Source organism: Ovis aries, chromosome 3 (genome assembly GCF_016772045.2).
Source record: "Ovis aries strain OAR_USU_Benz2616 breed Rambouillet chromosome 3, ARS-UI_Ramb_v3.0, whole genome shotgun sequence".
NCBI classification, from domain to species: Eukaryota; Metazoa; Chordata; class Mammalia; order Artiodactyla; family Bovidae; genus Ovis; species Ovis aries.
The window spans coordinates 9,084,927-9,109,285 of record NC_056056.1 but is presented as its reverse complement, the minus strand read 5'-3'; the positions used below and the strand labels follow the sequence as shown (position 1 = coordinate 9,109,285).

The window sequence follows — 24,359 nt, the reverse complement described above, 5'->3', positions numbered from 1 at the left end:
TACCAGCAATGAGGAATTGGAATTTGAAATTGAAAAATAACACCACCATTTACAGTAGTGTGTGCACACACACGCACAAGGAATACTTAGGTATAACTCTAACAAAGTATGTACAGGTTCTATATGCGAAAAACTGAAAAATCCTAATGAAGTCAAAGTAGACTGAAATAGATATTCTGTCTTCATATATTAGAAGACACATTACCAAGATGTCGGTTTGTTCCAGCTTGATCTGTAGACTCAATTCAACTCCAGTCAAAATCCCAGTAAGACGGGCTTCCCTGGTGACTCAGTGCTGAAGAATCCACCTGCCGACACCAGAGACACAGGTTTGATCCTTGACCTGGGAAGATCCCACAGGCCATGGAGCAGCTAAGCCTGTATGCTGCAACTATGGAGCCCGTGCTCTGAAGCCCAGGAGCCACTACTGAGCCTGCACGCCTTAGAGATGGTGCTCTGCAATGAGAGAGGCCCCCACAAAAAGAGAGTAGCCCCTGCTCTCCACAGCTAGAGAAAAGCCTGAGCGGCACCAAAGACCCAGCACAGCCAGCAGTGGATAAATAAGTAAACTTATCTTTTAAAAATCCCAGCAAGCTATTTCATGTGCTGTGTGCCGTGCTCAGCTGCTCAGTCGTGTCCAACTCTTTGTGACCCCACGGACCGTAGCCCGCCAGGCTTCTCTGTCCACAGCATTCTCCAGGCAAGAATCCTGGAGTGGATTGCCATGCCCTCCTCCAGGGCATCTTCACAACCCAGGGATTGAACCCCAGTCTCCTGAGACTATTTCATAAATATCAACAAGCTGATTCTAAAGTTTATATAGAAAGGCTAAAGCCTTAGAATAACCAGAAAAAGAACAAAGTTGGAGGACTCACTCTGCTTAATTTCAGGACTGATTGTAAAGTTATAGTAATTGAGACAGTATGGTACTGGCAAAAGAATAGACACCTAGGTTGATAGAATAGAGAGCCCAGAACTAGACCCAGACAAATATAGGCAACTGACCTTTGACAAATGCATGAGGGCAGTTAATGGAGAAAGGGTAATTTCTTGAACAAATACTACTGAAATAGTTGGAAGTATTTTTTTGTGTTTGAAAAAATGAACCTGCAAGACTTTAGGCCTTCCATAAAAATTAAATAAAAATTGACCGTAAACCTAAATGTAAAACATAGAACTATAAAACTTAAACATAGAAGAAAATCTACATGACTGTTGGTGATGAATTATTAGATATAACATCAAAGCACAGTCCATAAAAGAAAAGAATTGGCAAGCTGGGCTTTATTAAAATTAAAATCTTATATTTCGCAAAAGACACAGTTAGGAGAATTAAAAGACAAAGCACAGCCTGGGGAAAATATTCGTGAAACACATATATAATAAGACTTGAATCCAAAATATATTCTTAAAACTCAACAATAAGAAAGTAACCCAATTAAAAAATGGGTCAAAGATCTGAATAAATACTTCACCAAAGAAGATATACCGAAGGCAAATAAGCATATGAAAAGATGCTCAGCATTATTTGCCATTGGGAAAATGGCAAACACTACAACCTTTTAGAATGCCTGAAATACAAAAAGAAAAAAATCCTCCAAACCAAAACAAAACAAACTCACCAAACCTGACAATACCAATTCTTGGCAAGTGTTTGGAGCAATATAAACTCGCATTTGCTGCTGGTGGGAATGAAAAAATGGTACACTCCAGCAATTGCATTCTTCGATATTTATCCAGTTTATTTGGAATCTTAAGTCTACCTATACACATACATGCAGATACACACAGTTGTTTATAGCAGCTTTATTTGTAAAGGTCTTATACTGAAAGTAAGGTGTCCCTCAGTAGGTTAAAGGATAGACAGATTGGTAAATTCATACAATGGAATAAATAGTATTCATTCCAAAAAAAAAGGAAAGAATACACTCTCAAGCCATAGAAAGACAGGGAAGAACCTTAAATACATATTACAAGCCGAAAGAAGCCAGTCTGGGGAATGCCCTGGAGGCCTAGTGGTTAGGACTTTGTGCTTTCACTGCCTAGGGCACAGGAACTAACATCTTGCAAGTAGCCCGATGTGGCCAAAAGAAGAAAGAAAAATAGTCTGAGAAGGTAACATACATGTGATTACCTGCCCCATTTTTTAAAAAAAGTTTGGGAAAATGTTGAAAAAAATTCTGCAAAAGGTAAAACCGTAGAGATGGTAAGCAGATCAGTGTTTGCCAGAGGCGTGAGCAGAGGAGAGGGTTGAGTAAGTGAAGAACAGGAAAGTTTTTTAGGATGGTGAAACTGCTCTGTATGATGCTGTATGCTGGATACACGCCGCTGTGCGTCCGTGGAGACCCATAGAGCTTGACAGAACTAAGAGTAAACCTTAGTGTACGCAGATATTAGAAAATTCATTGTGGAGATTGCCGGGTCCTAGGATGGAGTGGAGAACATGGCGCATGAGCCTGACCGGATTATAAATGTTTGAAACAACCACGCTGAGAAGGGTGAGGGGAAAGGTGCGCGCCTGAGAAACTCTGGAATTGAAGGGAGCCTGAGAGACTAAAGGTGAAAGGACCTGTATGTGGTCTTAACTCTAGTGAAGATGTTTCCCAAGTGGGGATGGGCAACCATTCTGAAACCATTATGCATGGACCCTGGAACTGAGCAGTTAAGAAGCTGGGTGGCAGATGGCAGGAACCAGGTTTCTCCCACCTGCTGGAGTGGGAAGGTACAGGCAAACAGGAGGGGAAGGCTAGAATGATCCATATGGAGATGGATTAGAGTTGGAGACATTAGTGTATACTCATTTAGTTTAGTATAGATACAGATGGTTAGATATAGAAATGTTTATAGGTATGCGTATATACAAGAGTTAGTGCGTGCACAGGCACGCACGCACACACATGCACACACACACACACACATCTTGCTCTGCCATCTGAGAGGACCTAGAAACAGTGATATCTCAGTAGCTCAAGCATATATGCTCCCAGATCTTGGTTTCTAATTCCATTATCTAATAAAAGGAGCCAAGGCTTCTTGGAGAAATGGCTGGTTTCAGACTGGGGCAAGAAATGTACAGGATGAACCTGTAGCATTTTTTAAAGTTAATTATTTAGTTAATTCATTTTTGGCTGTGTTGGGTCTTTGTGGCTGCGCTCTGGCTTTCTTTAGTTGCTGTGAGCGGGGACTATTTTCTAGTTGTGGTGCACAGGCTTTGTTGCCCGACAGCACATGGGATCTTCCCAGACCAGGAATCAAACCCATGTCCCCTGCATTGGCAGGCAGATTCCTCACCACTGCACCACCAGGGAAGTCCCGTTATATCTTGTAGTTGCTGAGAGTAAAAAAGTGCTCAAACAAACCAACCAACCACTGCTGAGGGCATGGCGAAGCCAGCTGTCAGTAGCTGAAGCTGAAATGGCTTTGAGTATGAAATAAATAACAAAGCATCATAACCCAAAAGTATAAAATAAATATTCATGAGCCCCTTTAAACAAATGATGGAATAAATAAATGGAGGTGACTAGACAAACCTCCTATGCAGAAGAATTCCAAATAATCCTTGTAGATAAACTGTCTACTTCCTTCCATAACAACTTCCTTCCAAAGTATAAGGTGACGGTGTTATTTATGCAACCTACTCCCTATTGATGGGCCTGTTCCTTTGCTTTATAAACAGTACTTCGGCGAACCGGCATGCACATATCCCTTTACATTTCTATATTTTTGTAAGATAAATATTCTAGGGAGAATATAACTTTAACGGCTTGAGAGACGTGTTCAAGTTGTTCTTCAAAATGGCCCTTTAAGTTTTATAACCTCTCTCCCAAACAATGTATAAGAGCACCAGTTTCTCCACACTCTTGGCACACTGTATGACTCACAAAGGGGTAATGCATTCACTTTGATATAAGAGACCTTTTACTAACCAAGAGTTAGAGGACAAGTGTCCCGATAGAAAGGTGGCTGAAGGACCAGAGCACGTAGCTCACAGGCAGAGAGTACAAATGGCTGATAAATGTTTGCAACAAAAAGCTGAGGAAAAAAGTGCAAGAAAAAAAAGTTAACTGAGGAGTCATGAAAGAAATGTAGAATTCGGGCAGTAAGATGTTAGTTTGTCCACTACATTAGTAAAGAAAAAAAAGAACCATAATAACTGGTATTGGCTTGTGTAAGGGAACACAACTCTGCTCCAACTTTGATGGATCAACAAAATAAACCTTGTGGAGGCCAATACATACTTCTGGGAAAATGTACACATATTTTAATTCACCCCACCTTGAAAGAATTTATCCTCAGATCTTCATTAAAAATGTATAAAGATATATGTATAATTATACGTGTGTGTGTGTGTGTATCTATCACAGCAAAAGAATTCGAAATAAGCTACCCAGCAGTATGAGGTTCCTTAGTGATGAGACATCCCTGAGATGAGTCACTTGGCAGCTACTAAAATAAAAATGTCAATATTTTTTTTCTTCATTTATTTTGCATTTTTAAAAATTTCATGTATTTATTTATCTTTGGCTGTGCTGGGTCTTCATTGCTGCACCCAGGCTCTCTCAGGTTACAGGGAGCAGGCTTCTCATTGTGGTGGCCTCTCTTACTGTGGAGCACGGGCCGTAGGGCATGCTGTCTTGGCAGTTGTGGTGCCCGGGCTTAGTTGCCCATGGCATGTGGTATCTTCCCAGACCAGGGATCGAACCTGCGTCCTCTGCACTGGTAGGTGAATTCTTAACCACTGGACCACCAGGGAAGTCCTTGGTATTCTTATTTGCTGATAAAAATCCTTGTGATAGTATGATTAATATATACCAGTTTAATTGAAAAAGAGAAACAGGTTCTATGACTAGAAGGACATATGTTCTAAGACTAGACAAACATATGTTCTGAGACGTGACATACACGTGTTCCAAGAAGGACACATATCACAGTGTTTATAACAGGGGGTCTGTGTGTGAGAACGATCTTGCGAATGACTTCTGTCTTTTGTGCTTATCTCTGTCCCTTTGTTTTCTGTATTAAGCTTCTCTTAAATTTTGTAGTTAGAAAACAGAATTATAACAGTTTAAAACTATGCTGATTCTCCCTTTGAAATGCCCTTCTCTTTCGCCTCTTCCCTCCATCTCCTGCAGCATGGCCCTAGCTCAAACCTGCCATCTCTCGCTTAGACCCTCGTATCAGTTTACTGATGGGTGTCCCTGCCCCCACAAAAGGGTCTCGGCTGTCATCCCTGTGCCCAGAAGCCTCTGGAACTCTCCCCATGCAGCACAGTGTCCCCTTGTTGCTCCTGACCCCAGCAGTCTGGCCCTCACTTCCCTTCTAGCTTCAGCTTCCCTCCTACCCCCACCCCGTGGGGCACCTGCAACACCAGTCCTATCAGCCCACTCAGCTCTCCCTGGTCTCCTTACATGCCGAAGGTCTGCCCATCTCTCAAGGTGACCTCCTGTAGGAAGGTGACCTCCTGTAGGAAGCCGCCCTCTGTCATTGCCTTCCCCACACTCCAGTTCGCTTGGTCTGAACTTCTTGATGGCCACAGCCACCAGCTACCTTTTAACACAGTGACTTCTGGAGGATCCTGCCTCCTCCGGTCTCCTCTGTGTCAGGCAAGGGCAGACAGGTCTGGGACTCACAGTCCCTGTGCCTGGAGCACATAGTAAGGGCTTTGTGAAAGTCTGCTGAACTGAACTGATCCACAGTTGCCCCTGCACACCATGTGCTGCAGATCAGAGCCAGCTCTGCCATATTCTGTAATTAAATATGTGTGATTTTTTGGCACATAAGCATCTATTAAATTGTACATATAAACTATCACACTCGAGATTTATGTGGCATAAAAGTATGCATGTATTAAAATATAAGGTTTATGGGCATATCATTTAGTATCAAGAAAATCTTTCTTCTGTAACCGGCTAGTAAACATTTGAGTCTGAACTTAATTTTAGGCAGTTCCTTGGAAAAAATGATTCTATGGAAACCCAGGCATGTCCTGGAGGCAACCACAGATAATTACGCAGAGAAAACTTTTCTATAATATTCCTGCTTAATATAAGAAACCAAATTTTGATTCTTGGTTAATCCTTTCTTGTTTTCTCGCTGAAAAGTTAACAGTATTTCAGTAAAGAGAAGGCATGTGGTCACAGCAGTAAACATGCTTTGTTAACTCTGGAGTATTCTTAACTATTTGATTCTTTGTACAGTGTGGAAGTTTTAGATGCCTAGCGTTCCTTTTCGTTCCACGCATCCCCCGCACTCTGTCCATCTCTCCTTTCTTTGTGGTGCTGTCGTTGCTCTCTTGGGCATCCGAGTTTCACAAAAAACCTGTTTTTATAGTCGTGAAACGTAAACAGGAAAACAAACCACTGCCCAGTGTTTCTTGGCATGAAAGGCCTCCTGTTTCATTGAGTCAACTAGACACTGGTGGATGACTTTCTTTTTCCCACCAGAGGATTCAGGGGCTCGGGTATGGTCAAGTGTGAATGCTATTCTGAAGCAAAAGTACCAGTATATCCTTTTGGCATATGCTGTCTGCAGAAAAATGTGTCCTTTAAACTGCATTGCTTTACGGAACTTTGAGAGACACTTTTGTATCACATAAATAATTGGGCAGACCGCTCCTGGAAAATTAAATTGGTTACAATTGTTCGTATACAGCTGAGTCCTTCTTGCCTTGGGTCTGGCTGGGGATGTGGATCTCATGGATGGTACTGCCAGCATGCATATCCCTTTGTCTGCCATTTGTCCATTCATCCATCCAACCATCCATCCATCCAACCATCCATCCATCCACCCATCCATTGTCTCCTCCTGAGCAGGAATCCTGTCTGTTTCATCTCAAAATTCCCTGCACCCCCTTCAGGGAGACCCATGTGTCATGGAGGCCCAGGAGGTCCCCTGGACGAGGATGGACATACTTTCTGCTCTCAGCATCGCTGTGTGTGTTGGAGATCTGGTGCTGACAACAGGGACCCCCCTACTGCAGGGTTGGGTGTCAGAGAAACCCTGAACCTCCTCAGCCCTAGGGTGTGTTCTCCCCACCTCCTGGAAGTCCCACGGAAGTGGTAGGCAGGGCAACTTGGGTGGCCTGGCATTTAACAACGTTTTGGTGTGTGTGTGTGTGTGTCTGTGTTTGACTCTCCAGGTCAGTTTTTGGGTTGTACGAGAAATTCTAACAGCACAGACGTTAAAAATAAGGGCAGAAATCCTGAGCCATTTTGTGAAAATAGCCAAGGTAAGCTGTTTTATTATTACTTCTTTCCTTCCTGTCCTGTCTTTTTTGTTTCAGAAATGTGTTTCCTTGGTACTTCGGGAGCTAGTTTGCTCTGGACCTGCGGGGCAGGGTTCAGACCAGCAGCAGTGACCTGACTTCCCCAGGCAGAGACAGCTGCAGGACCAGCCTGACCCCCTGTGTGGCCTCCCAGCCCCTGTGTGCGCACAGGCAGGTGCCCTCTGCCCTGTGATTTTGGCAGCCAACTGCCCTTTATAAGCTGGCCTTTCACAGACTCTCCCCGGGACCCCAGGGCTACCCCTGGGATCAGTTCCTCCTCCTATTCAGATCCAGGCAGTGCTGGTGGCTCTCAGCATCAGTGGTTGCGATACCATCACATCCTGCACAACTTGTCCCCAGTCAGCAGAACTCACCGCACCCCATCCTGCACTCGAGGCCTGGCCTGATGACCCCTCTGCCCCACTCCTACCTCCCGACCCTGCTCGGATGGGATCAGTCCTGGCCAATGTCTGGGCACCAGGCTCACGTCTCCACCCCACCTTTCCCCTCCTCTTCCTTCATCTCTGCCAGCCCAGGATGCAATCCCATGGGCCTTCCTGGACCACTCTCATTGCTTAACACGGTCTGCCAGCTCCTCCCAGTCCACCATCCCTGACCACAGGGCTTGCCTGCCTCAGCAGAGCATCGTTCTGTGTGGCTTACTGCCTGCTTGCTGTGTGTGCCCGTTGTCTTCCCAGGCAGGTCCTAGGCCAGCTCACCTATAGTGCAGCCCCTCTCTGGCCAGGCCCCATAGCGGCTGCTGTACAGAAATAATTGCATTTGACACTCACATTATTATCATCCCATTTCCAGAGGAGGAAGGGGAGGCTTAGAGAGGTGGGTGTCCATGCCCAGGCCCTACAGTGAGTCAGTCGGAGCATGTCTCTGGTCCCTCACAGCAAGGTTAAGTGCATCCGGCTGTAAGTATGCAGGGGCATGGACACTTTTATGTCCTGAAGTACCTGGAACTGTTCTGGCCTTAGTGGAACTTTTTTCCTGCTGATGAGTTCTTGCTGGGCCACGAGAGAAAGTGGGACGGAGTTCCAGCCCACCTGGTGCTTTCAGTTTGGAAGTTTACAGTCCCCACCTGAGGGGCCTGCAACGATTCCTCCTTAAGCTCTGCCATTTCCCGATGGCGGACCATCATGCTGATGCTGTGTGCCCCGGGTGTGTCTTGTGTGAGCCCCTCCTTTCTCTGGGCCTCGGTTTTCCATCTATAAAATGAAAGGAGCGGATTAGATAATCTCCCAGAGGACCTTCAGCTCTAAAAGGAATCCTGTGACAAGCACAGCAATTCAGATACAAAGGATGAAATTCGGCTCCCTCAGAGAATCTATTATTGCCCACAGGAAGCAGTTAGGGAGTGTTACAGATGTGTGAAATGCAGCAGTCACTAGTGTGGCAAGGGAGAAATCCCCGGGTCGGAACAGCTGTGAGGACTAGGCATAGTCCTCCTCACGTATTTGCTCATTTACTAGGTCCTGCTCTGTGCTGCTAGGCCCGAGGGCTGTGATGGGAGATCCCACTTCACCCCTGCTCTCAGGGAACACTCGGTCCCGGGTGAGAGAGGGGCAGATGAGAGTGGAATCTAGTCCCGGGTGCTGAGGAGATGCACAGGCTGCTGTGGGAACGCACAGGTGGCGGGTTTCTACCTCCTAGACTTGGGAGCATGGTCAGGAAAGACATACTAGAGGGAGCGGCACCTACTTGGAAGCACCCGCGACAGTGATGAGGAAGGGGTAGGGCTGGGGCCAAGTCTTCCTGGCGGAGAACGGGCGGCCCACACTGCGCTGCGTGCTGTTCCTGATGCCAGGTTCTGGTCAAGCAGGTTACGTGCACGGCCTATGCAGCAGAGGCTCCTTGTTTTAAGTCTGAAGACATGGAGGCTCAGAAGGCTTAGGTAACTTGCCAGAGGACACACCTGTAGTGGGAACCGGAGTTGGCACCAGACCTCTCAGTCCCATGGAGCCAGCCGGCTACACAGCCTTCACTGACTCCCGAGAGTGAGAAGGGGAACCCGCGTCCTGATAGCAGGTTTTTCCCCAGCGTAAAACCGAGAGCAGAGGAATTACATTTTTCTGCACTTAACCTCGCTCTCGTGGTGAGGAACTTGTCTGAGATGGAATTAAATCCAAATATTCTCACTCATTTGGGGTCTGATTCAGGGGAGCATGGTCCAGTGTCTGGGAAGCCGGAGCTCCGTGTTCCCAGCAGATTGATAACATCTTTCCTCAGCCTCCCTTGTGCTGGGTATGAAGGTGATCACAGAAGACCCACATTGACCCAGTTTACAGAAGCCTGCTGGGACAGTTGAGATTCATCTAAAAACGGAGCAGAAAGGACACTATCAAACCTCATCCCGGGCCACGTTTCTGTCCAGCAGCCAGGCTAGTCAGCTTATGCAATTTGGCACATGTTTCAGATGCACACTCACCTTTTAACAATTCGAAAGAAAAAGAGCATATGGTTTCTATGAACTTCCTAGAACTACATTTTCTACATGAGATATTTTTAAGTGTAATTGAATTTCATAAATATGACAGCATTTGGTAACACTTCAGCATGTTTTTGTTCTGTTGTTTATAGCACAAAATAATCAATTCCATATCTTTTTTTTTCCCCCCCCAGAAACTTCTAGAACTCAACAACCTTCATTCTCTCATGTCTGTGGTGTCAGCATTGCAGAGCGCGCCCATCTTCAGGCTGACGAAAACCTGGGCTGTAAGTTAATCTCCCTAAGACTGCTCCTTCCGTCTGGGCTGTCACTTCTTGGGTGAGGTTCTCCGTTCCTGAGGCCCAGAAGCCTTTCTCGGTCTGCCGTTTTCCACCAACACAAGATGACTGTGGGTTAATTGTGTCCCCTGGCCACACTCTCCCCTTCAGTGACCTCGACCCTGTTTTGGGACAGGGAAGCTGTGAGGATGCTGGTGTGGCTGGGGTCAGAAGGGCCCCTGGAGAGGCGCCTCCTGGACCCGACAGCATCACGTATGACGGTGGGGTCAGTGGCGTGATGTTTGCTCCTCTGGCCCCAAACTGCCCTGGGGAAGTCCTCCGGGCTGATGGTTTGCAGTTGCCCCAGGGCTGCTGACCGTACATCCCAAGAGTTTCTCTGGAGAAACCTGTGACCCTCATGTAGGGAAAAATGATTTTTTTTTTTTTTTCCTGAAGGCCATGGATAATTTCAGCTCAGAGGTGGAGTCTGATCGTTATATAATTGAGTCTGTAGGAAAGTTTTTCTGCTGTAAAAATACTTTAAAAATATCTCAGGCCTCTTTATCCTCCCGAGCTTGGCACTGTGCCTGACAAGGGGAAGCCATGGCTCTCCACCTCTCATTAGTATTCACTTCCTGGCCCACCTGGTCTGGGGTCTCACCTCCTAGTCTGGGGTCTCACCTCCTGGTCCAGGGCCTCACCTCCTCGTCCGGGGTCTCTCACGGCCACACAGCCCCAGCCTTTCAAGATCTATTTATGTCCCACAGAACTGAAGGAAAGTGTACGGAACCATCAGCTGCGCCTCTGCAGCTCATTTCCGAACTTCTCTCTGCCAGGCTGCGGGGCTGGGCTCTGTTTCAGACTTGGCTGGTTCAGGGGCCTGTAAAATACTTAGGGATTATGTTGTAGGTGATCAGAAGCGAGCCTTGTTTCTTTAAATTGCAATTTTCCATAGATGAAGCCACAGCAAAGTGGAGCAAGAGGTGTTAGCCCGGAATCGGAAAACCAGGTCTGTGTTCAGGCACCATCTGTGCAGAGTGATTCTGTGGGACTCGTCTCCTCGTGTCTACTCAGAGAGCTTGGCCTGAATCTGTGGTGTTCCATCAGTGCTTCGGGGAGCCCAGGGGCTCCTTGGAGCTGCCTCAAGCCCAGCAGGGCCTGGGGCAGAGGCGGGAGGGCGTCCAGCAGGCCGCCTGGGCACGATTCCTGCCAGAGCGACTCGGCTGTATCAGTTTTACATCCTGGGCTTCTGGGTGAACTTGAGTTGAGCCATGGCTTTGGAGGTCAGAAGCAAGTTTGGAAGCCACTGGTCTCTGTGGCTGCTGCCAGCCCTGTGATTTCCCCGAGTGCATCTGAACCCTGAGACTTTTTTCGAAAGTTGCTTGGAGATTCTTTCTCAAATGAATTTTCCATCATTTAGATGCTGCTATTGTTTCTTGGACTGCTGGGAGCTATGTGTGGGCCCGGAAGAAGGAATGATGATTCTCACGGTGCACAGAGCTTACTGTCAGTAACACAGGGACTCTCGGTGACCCCTGTAAGTGGCACAGTCAGTGAGAGCTGCAGGGGGTCAGCGCACAAGGCAACAGGGTGGCTCAGGGTCCGGCACAGAGATGCCACCCAGTCATGAATGAGCAGGGCCCATCCATGGAGCTTTGGCCAGCGTTCTCCCCAGGGTGCCATGCCCTGCCCTGGACGGTGGCAGCGTCAGGCCAGAGCAGCACCCAGGACCGCCCCCTGTGGCTTGACAGAGCCCTGTGCTACGGTGACCAGTCATCATGGCTTTGTATGAAAACAAATCTCCCACTGCTCCCCGGGGAGCCGGGAATGAAATATCCACCCAGGACCCATTTGAAAACCTGAGCTTCCTCACCTAACTCCCTTCCAGGCCACAGGGGTCAGCTGTTCTTCCTTACAGATCTGCCCAGTGCTGCCCTAAAAGCTTTCCCTGTATTAACTCATTTCCTCTTGACAGCTCCCCATTGAGGCTACCGCTGTTGTCAGTGTTCTCAATTACAGATGAGGAGATGGAGGCTCAGGGCAGTGGGAGGACATGCAGGGTTCCCTGGCCCGGAGGCAGAGCAGAAACCAAACTCAACAGTCTGTTCCAGAGTCTCCGTGCTTCCCCACCACACCCCACGGAGCTCAGCAGGAAAGACAGCACCCACGGCCTCTTGGCACTCAGAACAAGAGAGGGGTCCTGTTGTCTCTTTCGTCTGCAGCGCTCCGATAGGAACCTTGAAGATGAGATAAGCAGACTCTCGGTGCTGCCCCGGGCCGTGGAGTCTCTGTTCTGGCTGCGGCTGCTACTGGCTGGGCCGCTGGCCCCTGGGGTTCATCCTTCTTTTGCCATTCATTTCTGGTAATGAGATTAGCTCAGGAAATGTTGCCAGGAAAGAGCTGTTTTCCTTCTCCCTGCTTGTCCCTTGATCTGGGGAAGGGAAGTCGGAGGGCCCCAGGGAGGAGACACACGCCAGTGAGGCAGGGAGCTGCAGCCAGGCCTTGAAGGCCACCTTTTGGTCACTTACTCCTTGGTTAGGCCATGGCTTCTGCTGCCCACCCCCCGCCCCCACCACAGTCGCCTGGAATTGGCCCTGACTTTGACCTCTCAGTGGGCATCTAGCTGGTAGGAGCTAGAGACAGGCCAGGAAGCTGAGTTTGTGTGTCACCAGAGGGCAGGGACCCAGGGCAACAACAGCTGTTATTTTTCTGAGGAATCTCCCCGTGGCTTCCTAAGGACTGAGGACCAAGACTGTTTTCTTGGTTACGGAGGGCTGCTTACCAGGGTAAAAGAAGGGGAGATGCAGTTTCCTAGGAGATAAATATAGCAGCCGCCAGCAGTTGTGTTGGAGAGAGAGGAGCTGATACACTTGGTGGGGATCACAGCACGACATCTCCAAGGCCTCGTGTGGGGAGCTGTTTGCTTTGGGCAAACCCGCCATTCAGCCTTTGTTTCAGACCATTCTTTCCCCTTTCACCCACCTGTCTTGTTAGTCCAAGGACAGTGGTTGGTGCAGGGCATTTGGGAAATGGGCCAAACAGGCCATCTTTCTCCTTTATCCATATCCACCTCCAGCCCAGTGGAGTTGGCGATGCCACAGTATTCCTGACGCTCTCTCCACCTATCAGGATGGAGAACATGGGGCGTCTGTTCTGCAGTGCTGCCCACAGGCTGGCCTCCCTCTTTGACTGCCTTCCTTCTTGATGAAGTTGGATATTTGCTCTGTATCCCTACTGCCCAGCTGAGTTTACAGTGGGTCATTTGACTTCTATGCCTTTGTTGTGTTCGATTGCATCCTTTTGCTACTTCTTTTCCTGCTAATGAGATTAGCCATTGAAATGCTGCCCCGAAACTGCTGTTTCACTTCCCCGCACCTGTCCCTTGATATGGGACTGGTGAGAACTCATGGGCCCACAGGGCAGCGGGAGCAGGCACACCAGCTGTAGGAGCCCCAAGGTCAGCGCTTTAATAGGCTTCATTGTGCAGAGACGGAAGCTGAGGCTTCCTGTGACCTGCCCAAGATCACAGAGCTGGTGAGTGCCAGAGCCAACACAGCTTAGCTCTGCCTTGCTGGACTCATCCACATTCTTATCCATTTGCTGGATGACCTGTCTGTGATAGAACTTGATGTTGGAATCAGGCCGGGCATAGGGCAAGGAAGAGCGGGCACCCACGCTGCCTGGGAAGTGGGGCTGGAGATGTGAGGTTGGCACACGGGCCCCTGGGGACAGGGAGTGACCAGCTCCCTGAGTGCTGTTCCTGGGTTGCCCTGAAACCCTGGCTATCTGGGAAACCTGGGTGAAGGGGGGTCACAGGTTTAAGAAGAGGCCTGCCACTTGATTTCCCCACAGATGGCCTTCAGTGAGGGCCAGCTGGACATTACTGGGTGGGCAGGGCAGCCCGTCGGCCTGGCTGCTGACTACAAGTGGCTTGGTGATCTGTGACAAGACGGAGGCTGACCTTGCTCACAGGCCCACACATAGTAGGCCCTTCATAAATGCTGGTCGGTTGTGCCAACAGGGAGGGAGTCACCTTCTGCTGGCCTGGGAAAGTGCAGACAGGGTTTGATTTATCCCAGTGCCAGGCCCACTTTGGAATATCAGGAGGCTCAAAGCCACGAGACCTAAGTAAGAAGTCCTACCAGCCAGCTCTGATTTCCTGAGCACACGTATCATATGGCTCTTATTCATTTCTGCAAATCAGGTATTTATCAAACTCCCCTTGCCCGCTCCATGCCAGGCCCTGAGGCTATGGTCAAAGCCCCTGTTTCATGGGCTTTTATGTTATCCAAGGGAGACACTGCATTTTTGAGGGAGATTAAACACATGCCTATTCTAGCTGGTGCGGGAAGTGACCAATAAATGTGTGTTGAATGCATGAAGTAATGAACCAAGAGCTGACAGATAGCAGTAAAAGTGATGCTGAAGACCCAAAGAGGAGGATTGGTAGGAATCAACTGCGTGTTCAGGGAATGCCTCTCTCAGACCTGAGTGACAAGAGGGAGCCAGCCGCACCAAGAAGTGGGCACAGCCAGCGCAGAGATCATCGTGGAAGAAACTCTACAACCGGTGTGGCCGGAGCACAGTGGGCCTGGAGGGTACTGTGTGGGACACTGTGAGGGTACTGTGGGTGGGCTGCGGGGCCGCTGGGGAGGCGCTCAGCCTGAAGAGAAGATCAAACAGGAGACAGACACGATCTGGTTCACAGTTGCTTTTTGTGTTTTTTAAAATTAATGTTTCAACTCTGTGGCTTCCCATGTAACACTAGTGGTAAAGAACCCACCTGTCAATGTAGGAGATGGTTAAAAGACTCGGGTTCTATCCCTGGGTCAGGAAGATCCCCTGGAGGAAGGCATGGCAACACACTCCAGTGTTCTTGCCCGGAGAATCCCATGGACAGAGGACCCTGGTGGGCTATGGTCCATAGTGTTGCAAAGAGCTGGACACGACTGAGCATGCATGCACTCTGTGAAAAGCAGATTGCCGAGGAGGTGCAGGGGGGCAAGAGTGGAAATGAGGCTGGGTTAGGGCGTTAGGGCAGAATCCACGAGTGAGCCAGTGCTGGCTAAACTGGGGCAGTGGCAGTGCACAGGAGAGAAGGGAACTGAGGGGAGGCATTCTGAAGACAGAAGCAGTGGGATTTGTGAAGGATGGGATATCAGAGATAAAGCAAAGAGGGGCCTGGAGGGCAGTTCCTAGGTTTGAGGCCTGAGCAGCTGGGAACTCAGGTCTAGGGCTAGAGAGAGATTGGGATGAGCTCAAGGAGGCGGCCACCACTGGGGCATGAAGGAGAAGATAGATGGGGCTCTCCAAGCCAGGAAGACCCCACGGGACAGGGAAGCCTGGTGTGCTGCAGTCCATGGGGTCACAAAGAGTCGGACATGACTGAGTGACTGAACAATGGCAACAACAGCTGGGACGAGGGTGAGACCTTTTCTCAGATCAGAGCAGTCCTGAGAGGAGCTGGACTTAGACAGGAGAGACCCGAGGGTATGGAATTCCCGAAGTATGGGTGAGTTACTCTTTAGTTACAGTCATGAGCTACACACACACACTCTGCTTGCTGCGTACATGTTCCTATCGGGATTCGCCCTTTCCTATTGAACTGATCCAGAGAGTCTGACCCATCTGCAGCAGCAAAATGAAAACTGAAGAACTTGGCTGGGAGGAATTCACAGCCGATGGGTCAGGAGGCCTGGTCTGCAGGGCAGTGTCCTGGAGGGGACCTGCCTGGGAGCCGGACTCTCACTTCAGGCATCTGGGGCCACAGGGTCATTGAGCGGGTATCCCAGGAAGGCGGATGGGTGGTGGCGTTCATGTATTTCAGATTTTCAGCTTTCGTGTGGGAGGTGCCTCTCCCCTCTGTGTCCGATGGAGTGCCCCCTCGGATGCTGTGGAGGATGTCATGATGGGCAAGGCTGTCCCACGCTTCCCTGAGCCATGGCTCAGGTGGGAGGCGAGGTGGGGAGGAGAGGACATCCCCTGATGACTCGTCGCCTGTCCCTCCCCGCCTCTCCGTTCTCAGGAGTTCTGCTGATGTCTGCACCCTCGTCTGCCTTCACTTTGCCACAACATCTGTCACCCCCTTCCTGAAACATCTCTCTTCACGCAGCTTATTCCCTTCCCCACCCCCACCCCCACTGCGTTCTGACAGCTGGCTCCTCCCTGACCACTTTTGTCCCTCTCGCCTACGGGCTGTAAGTGTCTGGCGGGGCTCTGGCCCAGCTCTCACCTTTCCTGATCCGAGTCCTGTCCCATGGGGTCTTCCCGGCTTGGAAAGCCCCATCTGTCTTCTCCTCCTTGCCCCCGTGGAGGCTGCCTCCTTGCACTCATCCCTCTCTCTAGCCCTACACCTGCATTCCTACGCCAGCTCCATGAGCCCTCTTCTTGCGTGTTTGTCTGACAGCTCACCCTTGGGGTGTCTAAAATCAAAGTCTGTTTCCAGAAAGTGCTGGTTAGTTCCAGGCTTTCTGAGTGGACCTATTTGGACTTTGAGGCAATATGGTAGATTGCACAGATGAGCAGTAAGCCCTTTCTTCCCTCCCAATCACCGGCTGCAAACACACATACAAATAAACCAAATTATAAACCAAGAAGCAATGCTGAGCCGGAAGCCAAGAGAGAGAAGTCACCATGTGCTAGAAATAGAGAATGATCTCAGAGTCAGCCCAGGGAGCAGAGTGCAGAGGACTTGCTGTATGGAGACCTTGCCAACTGTCAGGGGGCAAGGGTTCTCATGCCTGCTTATGGTGAGCTGGAACTCAGCTGTTCCCAGGAATCAGAGAGCCAGCAAGTATCCCCCGCTGGAAAATCTCTGGCCAACCTGGGGCAGCCCCAAGGGAACACAGGTAGGAAAAGTCCCTATGAGAAAATGTCACCTTAGCCTGTACTTCAGGTAGGTAGCTCTTGGCTTTCAGCCCACATGACCAAGAAATGAGGGGTAGTGTCCTATGAAGGTTAGGAGTGCAGACTCTTGAATCAGACTTCCAGGCTCAGCCAGCCTTGGACCTGCCTCTTACAGTGAGGGTTAAATGAGTAAATATGTGAACAAAATGTTTCGTACTATGCCTGGCACACAGTAAGGGCTAGATACGTATTAGCTGCTGCTGCTGCTGCTTTTATTATTATTTTCAACTTTTGTTGACTGTTCTCAAATGGACTGGCAGAGACCACCATCCCCATAAGCCAGGTCCCCTGATTTATAACCAGATAATATCATCATCCTCTAGTGGTTCCCTTGCTCCTGGTCTCACTCTCTTTCTCACGCTGTTTGTTCATGGAGTGATAGTCCTATGACACAGCTCTGGTGTTTTCACTTGCCTGATTCAAGACAGTTTTTAGCAACCCCCCATCCTTTGGGTGGGGGATGGTCTCTACCCACCACTCCTCCAGAGCAGGATGCTCTGATGTAACCGTGTTTTTTTTTTCCTTAAGAAAGTATTCCAGCAATTTTATTGTATAATTAGTGGACAAGTTAACATGAAATTGCATGAGACTTCTTTTCTTTTTCTTTTTTTCTCCCCCTCTCCCCACTGCCTCTATCCCCTTTGGTAACCATGAATTTGTTTTCTGTGTCTGTGAGTCTCTTTCTGTTTTGGAACTAAATTCATTTGTATCAACATTTTAGGTTCCAAATATGAGGGCTATCATATGATAATTGTCTTTCTCTGGCTGACTTGCTTCACTTAATGTGATAATCTCTAGGTTCATCCATGTTGCCGCAAAATGGCATGATTTCATTCTTTTCACGGCTGAGTAGTATTCCATTGTACATATGTACCACATATTCTTTGTCCATTCATCTGCCGATGGATTCTTAGGTTGCTTCCATGTCTTGGCAATTGTAGATAGTGCTGCTATGAACATGATGGTGTGTGTATCTTTTCAAATTAGAGTTTTTTCTGGGTATATGCCCAGGAGTGGGACTGATGGATCAGATGACAACTCTAATTTTATTTTTTAAAGGAGTGTCTCTATACTGTTCTCCATAGTGGCTGTACCAACGTACATTCCCACTGACAGTATAAGAGGGTTCCCTTCTTGCCATACCCTCTCCAGCAAATTTATTATTTCTCTACAAATCCATTATTTGTAGACTTTTTGATGATGACCATCCTGACTGTTTTGAGGTGATACCTCGTTGTAGTTTGGTTTGCATTTCCCCAATAATTAGCGCTGTTGAGCATCTTTTCATGTGCTTGTTGGCCATCGGTATGTCCTCTTTGGAGAAATGTCTATTTAGGTTTCCTGTCCGTTTTTTGATTGGGTTGCCCTTTTTTTTTTTTTTTTTGGTATTAAGCTGTATGAGCTGTTTTTGTATTTTGGAAATTAATCCCTCGTTGGTCACGTTGTTTGCAAACATTCTCTCCGAGATCATAGGTTGTCTTTTTATGGTTTCCTGTGCTGTGCAGAAGCTTCAAGTTCAATTAGGTCCCATTTGTTTATTTTTGTTTTCATCACTCTAGGAGATGGATCTAAAAATATATTGCTATGATTTATGTCAACGTGTGTTCTGCCTATGTTTTCCTCTAGGAGTTTTATAGTATCTGGTCTTACATTTAGGTCTTTAATCCATTTTGAATTTATTTTTGTATATGGTGTTAGAGAATGTTCTGATTTCATTCTCTTACATGTAGCTGACCAGCTTTCCCAGTACCGCTTATTAAAGAGACTGTCTTTTCTCTTTTGTGTAGTCTTGCCTCATTTGTTGTAGATTAATTAATTGACCATAAGTGTGTGGATTTATTTCTGGGCTTTCTACCCTTTTCCGTTGATATATATGTCTGTTTTGTGCCAGTACCACACTGTTTTGATAACTGTAGCCTTATAGTATAGTCAACAGTCAGGGAGCATAATTCCTCCAGCTTGGGTCTTCTTTCTCAAAATTGTTTTGCCTATTTAGGATCTTCTTTGCTTCCATACAAATTAAAAAATTTTTTGCTCTGATTCTGTGACAAATACCACTGGCAATTTGATAGATGTTGCATTGAATCTTTAGATTTCCTTCAGTAGTATGGTCATTTTAACAGTGTTGATTCTTCCAGTCCAAGAACATGGTATACCTTTCCATCTATTTGTATTATCTTCAATTTCTTTAATCAGTGTCTTACAGTTTTCAGACCACAGGTATTTTGCCTCCTTACATGTGTTTACTCCTGGGTATTTTATTCTTTTTGATGTATGTTGTAACCATTTTGATGTTGCTCTTTTTAATCCATCATTTTAACTTTCATTATACTACTTCTCCAATGAATATTCAGGACTGATTTCCTTTAGGATGGACTGGTTGGATCTCCTTGCAGTCAAAGGGACTCTCAAGAGTCTTCTCTAACACCACAGTTCAAAAGTGTCAATTCTTTGGTGCTCAGCTTTCTTTATAGTCCAATTCTCACATCCATACATGACTGCAGCCTTGACTAGACAGACTTTGGTGGCAAAGTAATGTCTCTGCTTTTGAATATGCTGTCTAGGTTGGTCATAACTTTGCTTCTAAGGAATAAGCATCTTTTAATTTCATGGCTGCACTCACCATCTGCAGTGATTTTGGAGCCCAAGAAAATAAAGTCTGTCACTGTTTCCACTGTTTCCCCTTCTATTTGCCATGAAGTGATGGGACCAGATGCCATGACCTTCATTTTCTGAATGTTGAGCTTTAAGCCAACTTTTTCACTCTCCTCTTTTACTTCCATCAAGAGGCTCTTTAGTTCTTCTTCAGTTTCTGCCATAAGGGTGGTGTCATCTGCATATTCATTGGAAGGACTGATGCTGAAGCTGAAACTCCAATACTTCGGCCTAATGTGAAGAACTGACTCATCTGAAAAGACCCTGATGCTGGGAAAGATTGAAGGCAGGAGGAGAAGGCGATGACAGAGGATGAGATGGTTGGATGGCATCACTGACTTAATGGACATGAGTTTGAGTAAATTCTGGGAGTTGGTGATGGACAGGGAGGCCTGGCATGCTGCAGTCCATGGGGTCGCAAAGAGTTAGACACGACTGAGCAACTGAACTGAACTGAGCACTACTTCTCAGGTGGCGCCAGTGGTAAAGAATCTGCCTGCAAGTGCAGGAGATAGAAAAGATGCAGGTTTGATCCTAGGGTTGGATAGTTCCCCTGGAGGAGGAACTGGCCACTCACTCCAGTATTCTTGCCTGGAAAGTCCCATGGACGCAGGAGCCTAGTAGACTCCAGCCCATGGGGTGGCAAAGAGCTGGACACGACAGAGCATGCACACTACTACACTGCTTCTAGTTTTATAATAATGAATATTTTGTCAGTTAAGTTTTAGCTGTCATTTGGATTTTTAACTCTAGGTTTCAGTGATCCCTTCAAGTTAGGGAAGATACTGAGCTTAGGTGATAGAGGGGTTTTGGTGTGTTCCAGTGGGTGTTTCTCAGGACAACTTGCATTTGGGAATGAGGCATTTGAGGAGAACCTTTGGGTAGGGAGATTCTTGCAGGGTGCAGAGGACATAATAGAAGCATTTTGGCAATGGCAGCAAATCTCGAAAGTTTTCATACCTACTTCACACCTACTTCCTTGCCCTGAAAAACAAATCATAAACCTTTCAGCTGTGGCCAGTGGAGCATCTACTGCCACCAGCAACATAGCAACCCAGAGCCCCAGGTCACGTGCGGAAGAGATGCAAGAGCTGGCTAGAGGAATTTCCTGTTCAAACACAGCCACAATCAACTCATTCTTTCCCCTTTGATTAGTATTCAACTGTTCATGCTTAGCTGCTTGTGATTTGCATCCTCTTGGCAAGTTGAGTTGAAAGATCCGGAAAAGGAGAATAAGCTGTCAAATTGGCCATCACATGTCCACAGTATCCAAAATGACCTAGTCAAAAGCATACTTTGCCAAATGGCGAGTTTCCATCTCTCTCTTACCTTTCCAGTCTTGTCCAAGGCAACACCTGCCTACAGTTCTGCCAAACTGCTGCTCCCTTGAACATCGTTGTGTGTTCCCACTGCCAGCCCACTGCTCATACTTTCTTTGGCCTCTGGGGCCTTGCCGGCCTCATCTCTGCTAGTTGAAGCCCAGCAAGACTAGTTTCCAGGATCACCTTTTCCTGGTTCCTCCTTCCCATAATGGAGTTTATTCTCTTCTTCCAGAGCCCTCTCATAGTGCTTCTGACTCTTCCATGCCTTAGCCAGCCCTTTCCATGGCTCAGCCACACAGACCAGCTCTGGACCCAGGATGGACCCTTGGCAAACTTCCATTCAAGGACCAAGCTCATCCTCCTGGCTCTACTCTTGGGCTTTGTGGGAATGTCTCTTGGGGTTGCCATGAGCATAATTCATTTAAAACTTAGCAAAATTACTGGAAACATATGCTTAAAGTTGATCTATAAGATTATACATTGTGTATTTATGTTTGCATGTATTTATTTGTATGTGCATATAAACTGTCAAAGAATTGTTTTTTAAAAAGATAAAATAATGACTCATACAAGTATAAAATGATTATTTGTCAAATATTTTATTTTAACTCATTAATTAGTGAGAGAATCAGTAAGATATTCAGTTCAGTTCAGTTCAGTCACTCAGTCATGTCCAGCTCTTTGCGACCCCAGGGACTGCAGGATGCCAGGGCTCCCTGTCCATCACCGACTCCCGGAGTTTACTCAAACTTGTGTCCATTGAGTCGGTGATGCCACCCAACCGTCTCTTCCTCGGTCTTCCCCTTCTCCTCCCACGTTCAATCTTTCCCAGCATGAGGGTCTTTTCAAATGAGTCAATTCTTCGCATCAGGTGGCCAAAGTATTGGAGTTTCAGCATCAGTCCTTCCAATGAATGCTCAGGCCTGATTTCCTTTAGGATGGACTGGTTGGACCTCCTTGCAGTCCAAGGAATTCTCAAGAGTCTTCTCCAACACCATAGTTCAATTCTTCAGCACTCAGCTTTCCTTATAGTCCCAACTCTTACATCCATACAAGACTACTGGAAAAACCATAGCTTTGACTAAATGGATCTTCGTTGGCAAAGTAACGTCTCTGTTTTTTAATATGCTGTCTGGTTGGTCATAACTTTTCTTCCAAGGAGCAAAGTGAAAGTGAAAGTCGTTCAGTCGTGTCTGACTTTTTGTGACCCCATGGACCATATAGTCCATGGACCTCTCTAGACCAGAATACTGGAGTGGGTAGCCTTTCCCTTCTCCAGGGTATCTTCCCAACCCAGGGATCAAACCCAGGTCTTCCTCATTGCAGGTGGATTCTTTACCAGCTGAGCCACAAAACAAGTGTCTTTTAATTTCATGACTGCAGTCACCATCCGCAGTGATTTTGGGTCCCCCCCAAAATAAAGTCTGTCACTGTTTCCACTGTTTCCCCATCTATTTGCTGTGAAGTGATGGGACCAGATGCCATGATCTTAGTTTTCTGAATGCTGAGTTTTAAGCCAAATTTATTTCAAGAGAACTGAGAATACTTTACTTTATGGTCAGGTGAAGAATGCTGAGATAATCTTTAAAATGGATAGAAAATTAGTATTCCCAGAGTGATGATCAGTGGGATACTATGAGACATCAGTTGCCTTTTATATGCACTGGAATTATTTGCATTACTACATTTCTACAGGTTAACACCTATTTTTACAGAATTTAAAATAGCCTTAGTCAGAGACAGATATGGATAGCTTGCTAGAACACTTATTAAATTTCAGAGTCACAGTTTTCCCTCACGTTACTTATAACAGTCTCCATTGCATCTAATATTTTACATTAGTTATATGGCTTTGTAGTTTGTTTTTCAGAAGCCAATAGTTCATATCTAAAGAATTTAAGAATTACTTTTCTGAAGTGCCCTTGTTTCATTCCTTTCTCATTGCATCTTCAGTCTGTTGAATCCATTGATCCATAGATTATCCACAGCACTAAAAATTCTTTCCATACCAACAGTAGACACTGGAATTGAAATAGGATTTTGAGCCAGTTTTAACATATTTGAAGCAACACGTTCTTTGTTGAAAAACATTTCCACGTATCAAGAACTGTTTCTCTCAAGGCAGGGGAACAGCTACCAACGTCCTCATAAAGAGGATTTGGAGGACTTTTTTTTTATTCCATGGAGCCTACTTACCAGAAGAGGGGAATTTTTCATCATTAGTCAAATATAAGTGCCACATACAGGCTCTCTAGCAGCATGATAAGGGGCATTTCCAAAAGCAACACGTTTCTTCAGGTCTCTGACCAAGATGTGTGATCATCCTGGCTTTTAACCTGTGGTTGAGGAGTCCCATTTATCCCTTGCAGCAGACATTTGTCACCATGTAAATTACTTAAAATCAAAAGGCTGGGGTTTATTTTTACCTTGTAATTTTAATTCAGTTTCTATACATAGTTATGCCCGTTTCTCAATCTTAATGTTGTATATTTCTTCATTTTACTTTACTTCATAGAGGTGTTACCTGTTTTATTGCTATTAATAAGATTTAGCTCTTGGGTTTAGTTATCATGTCTATAGTTTTGGTGTTTAGTTTTATATTGTATGTTTTAAACATGGTTTCTGACTTTATCTATATTAATCAGTTTCTCCTACTTCACCCCTCCCTTGAATTTCCATAGCTTTTTGAGTGTTAAGCTCATTTACATTCATACTGTTTAGTTATATGAGCTAAAAACCATTCATTTTTTCCCTCTCAGCACACTTTTTGACATCATCGCATAGTTTAACGTATCATGATCTGTATGTTCTTTATGTTTCTGGTTTATAAATAGTTCACTACCCTCGCTTTTAGTTCTTCTTTTACTCGAGAATTATTGGAGTATTCAGAAATTTCCAAAGAATTGAATTTTTAAGTTGTCGTTAGTTTTCTTATTCTTTTTTTTAATTCAGTAGATTTTCAGGCAGCATTTTCTCTGTGTCAGGAACCGTAACAGACTCAGGGTGTTGTGGAATGAGTATAACCAGCATGGTCACAGCCTTCACGGGAGTCATCCTTTGCTGAGTGAAACACAGATGTAATCACGTAATTGATCACAATTGTAGTAAATGTTATGGAAGGAAAAAAATCTCAGGGTGGCCCAGCACTTCTCAACTTTACCAGAAGCGAAGTTGCCTGTTGTATTTAGCGAGCTTTTCCTTTATGTTGTTTAATCTTGTTTCTCTTTTCCTGAATGTGAATGCTTTTAGTATCTGTTTCACTCAGGTAAGCAGATAAGTTGTTTTCTTGCAAGTAGTTCTGATGGTTTCTTCCTGAGGCTTCCTGTAAACTCTAAAATCTAAAGGACTCTCAATCCATATGAGGTTTTCAGTTTATGGCACTACTTGTAATAAAAGTTTAAAACAAGTAAATGCTGTTCTTTTTGAATAAACAAACCCTATGTTAAAAAATTAAATCCTGAAAGAATTTTTCAGCATAATACGTGCGCATGAATTTTAAA

At 46.3% G+C, this 24,359-nt stretch overlaps 1 protein-coding gene across 17 annotated transcripts in view; it reads left to right on the top strand.

Moving 5' to 3' along the window:
* RALGPS1 (Ral GEF with PH domain and SH3 binding motif 1) overlaps positions 1 to 24,359 on the top strand; it is a 302,601-nt gene that overhangs the window by 108,981 nt on the left and 169,261 nt on the right. For all 17 annotated transcript variants that reach the window (XM_042245687.1, XM_042245689.1, XM_042245692.2 and 14 more), the window contains 2 exons: positions 7,139 to 7,228; positions 9,893 to 9,985. In XM_042245687.1, the coding sequence (XP_042101621.1) occupies positions 7,139 to 7,228; positions 9,893 to 9,985 (183 nt within the window). The remainder of the gene's footprint in view (positions 1 to 7,138; positions 7,229 to 9,892; positions 9,986 to 24,359) is intronic.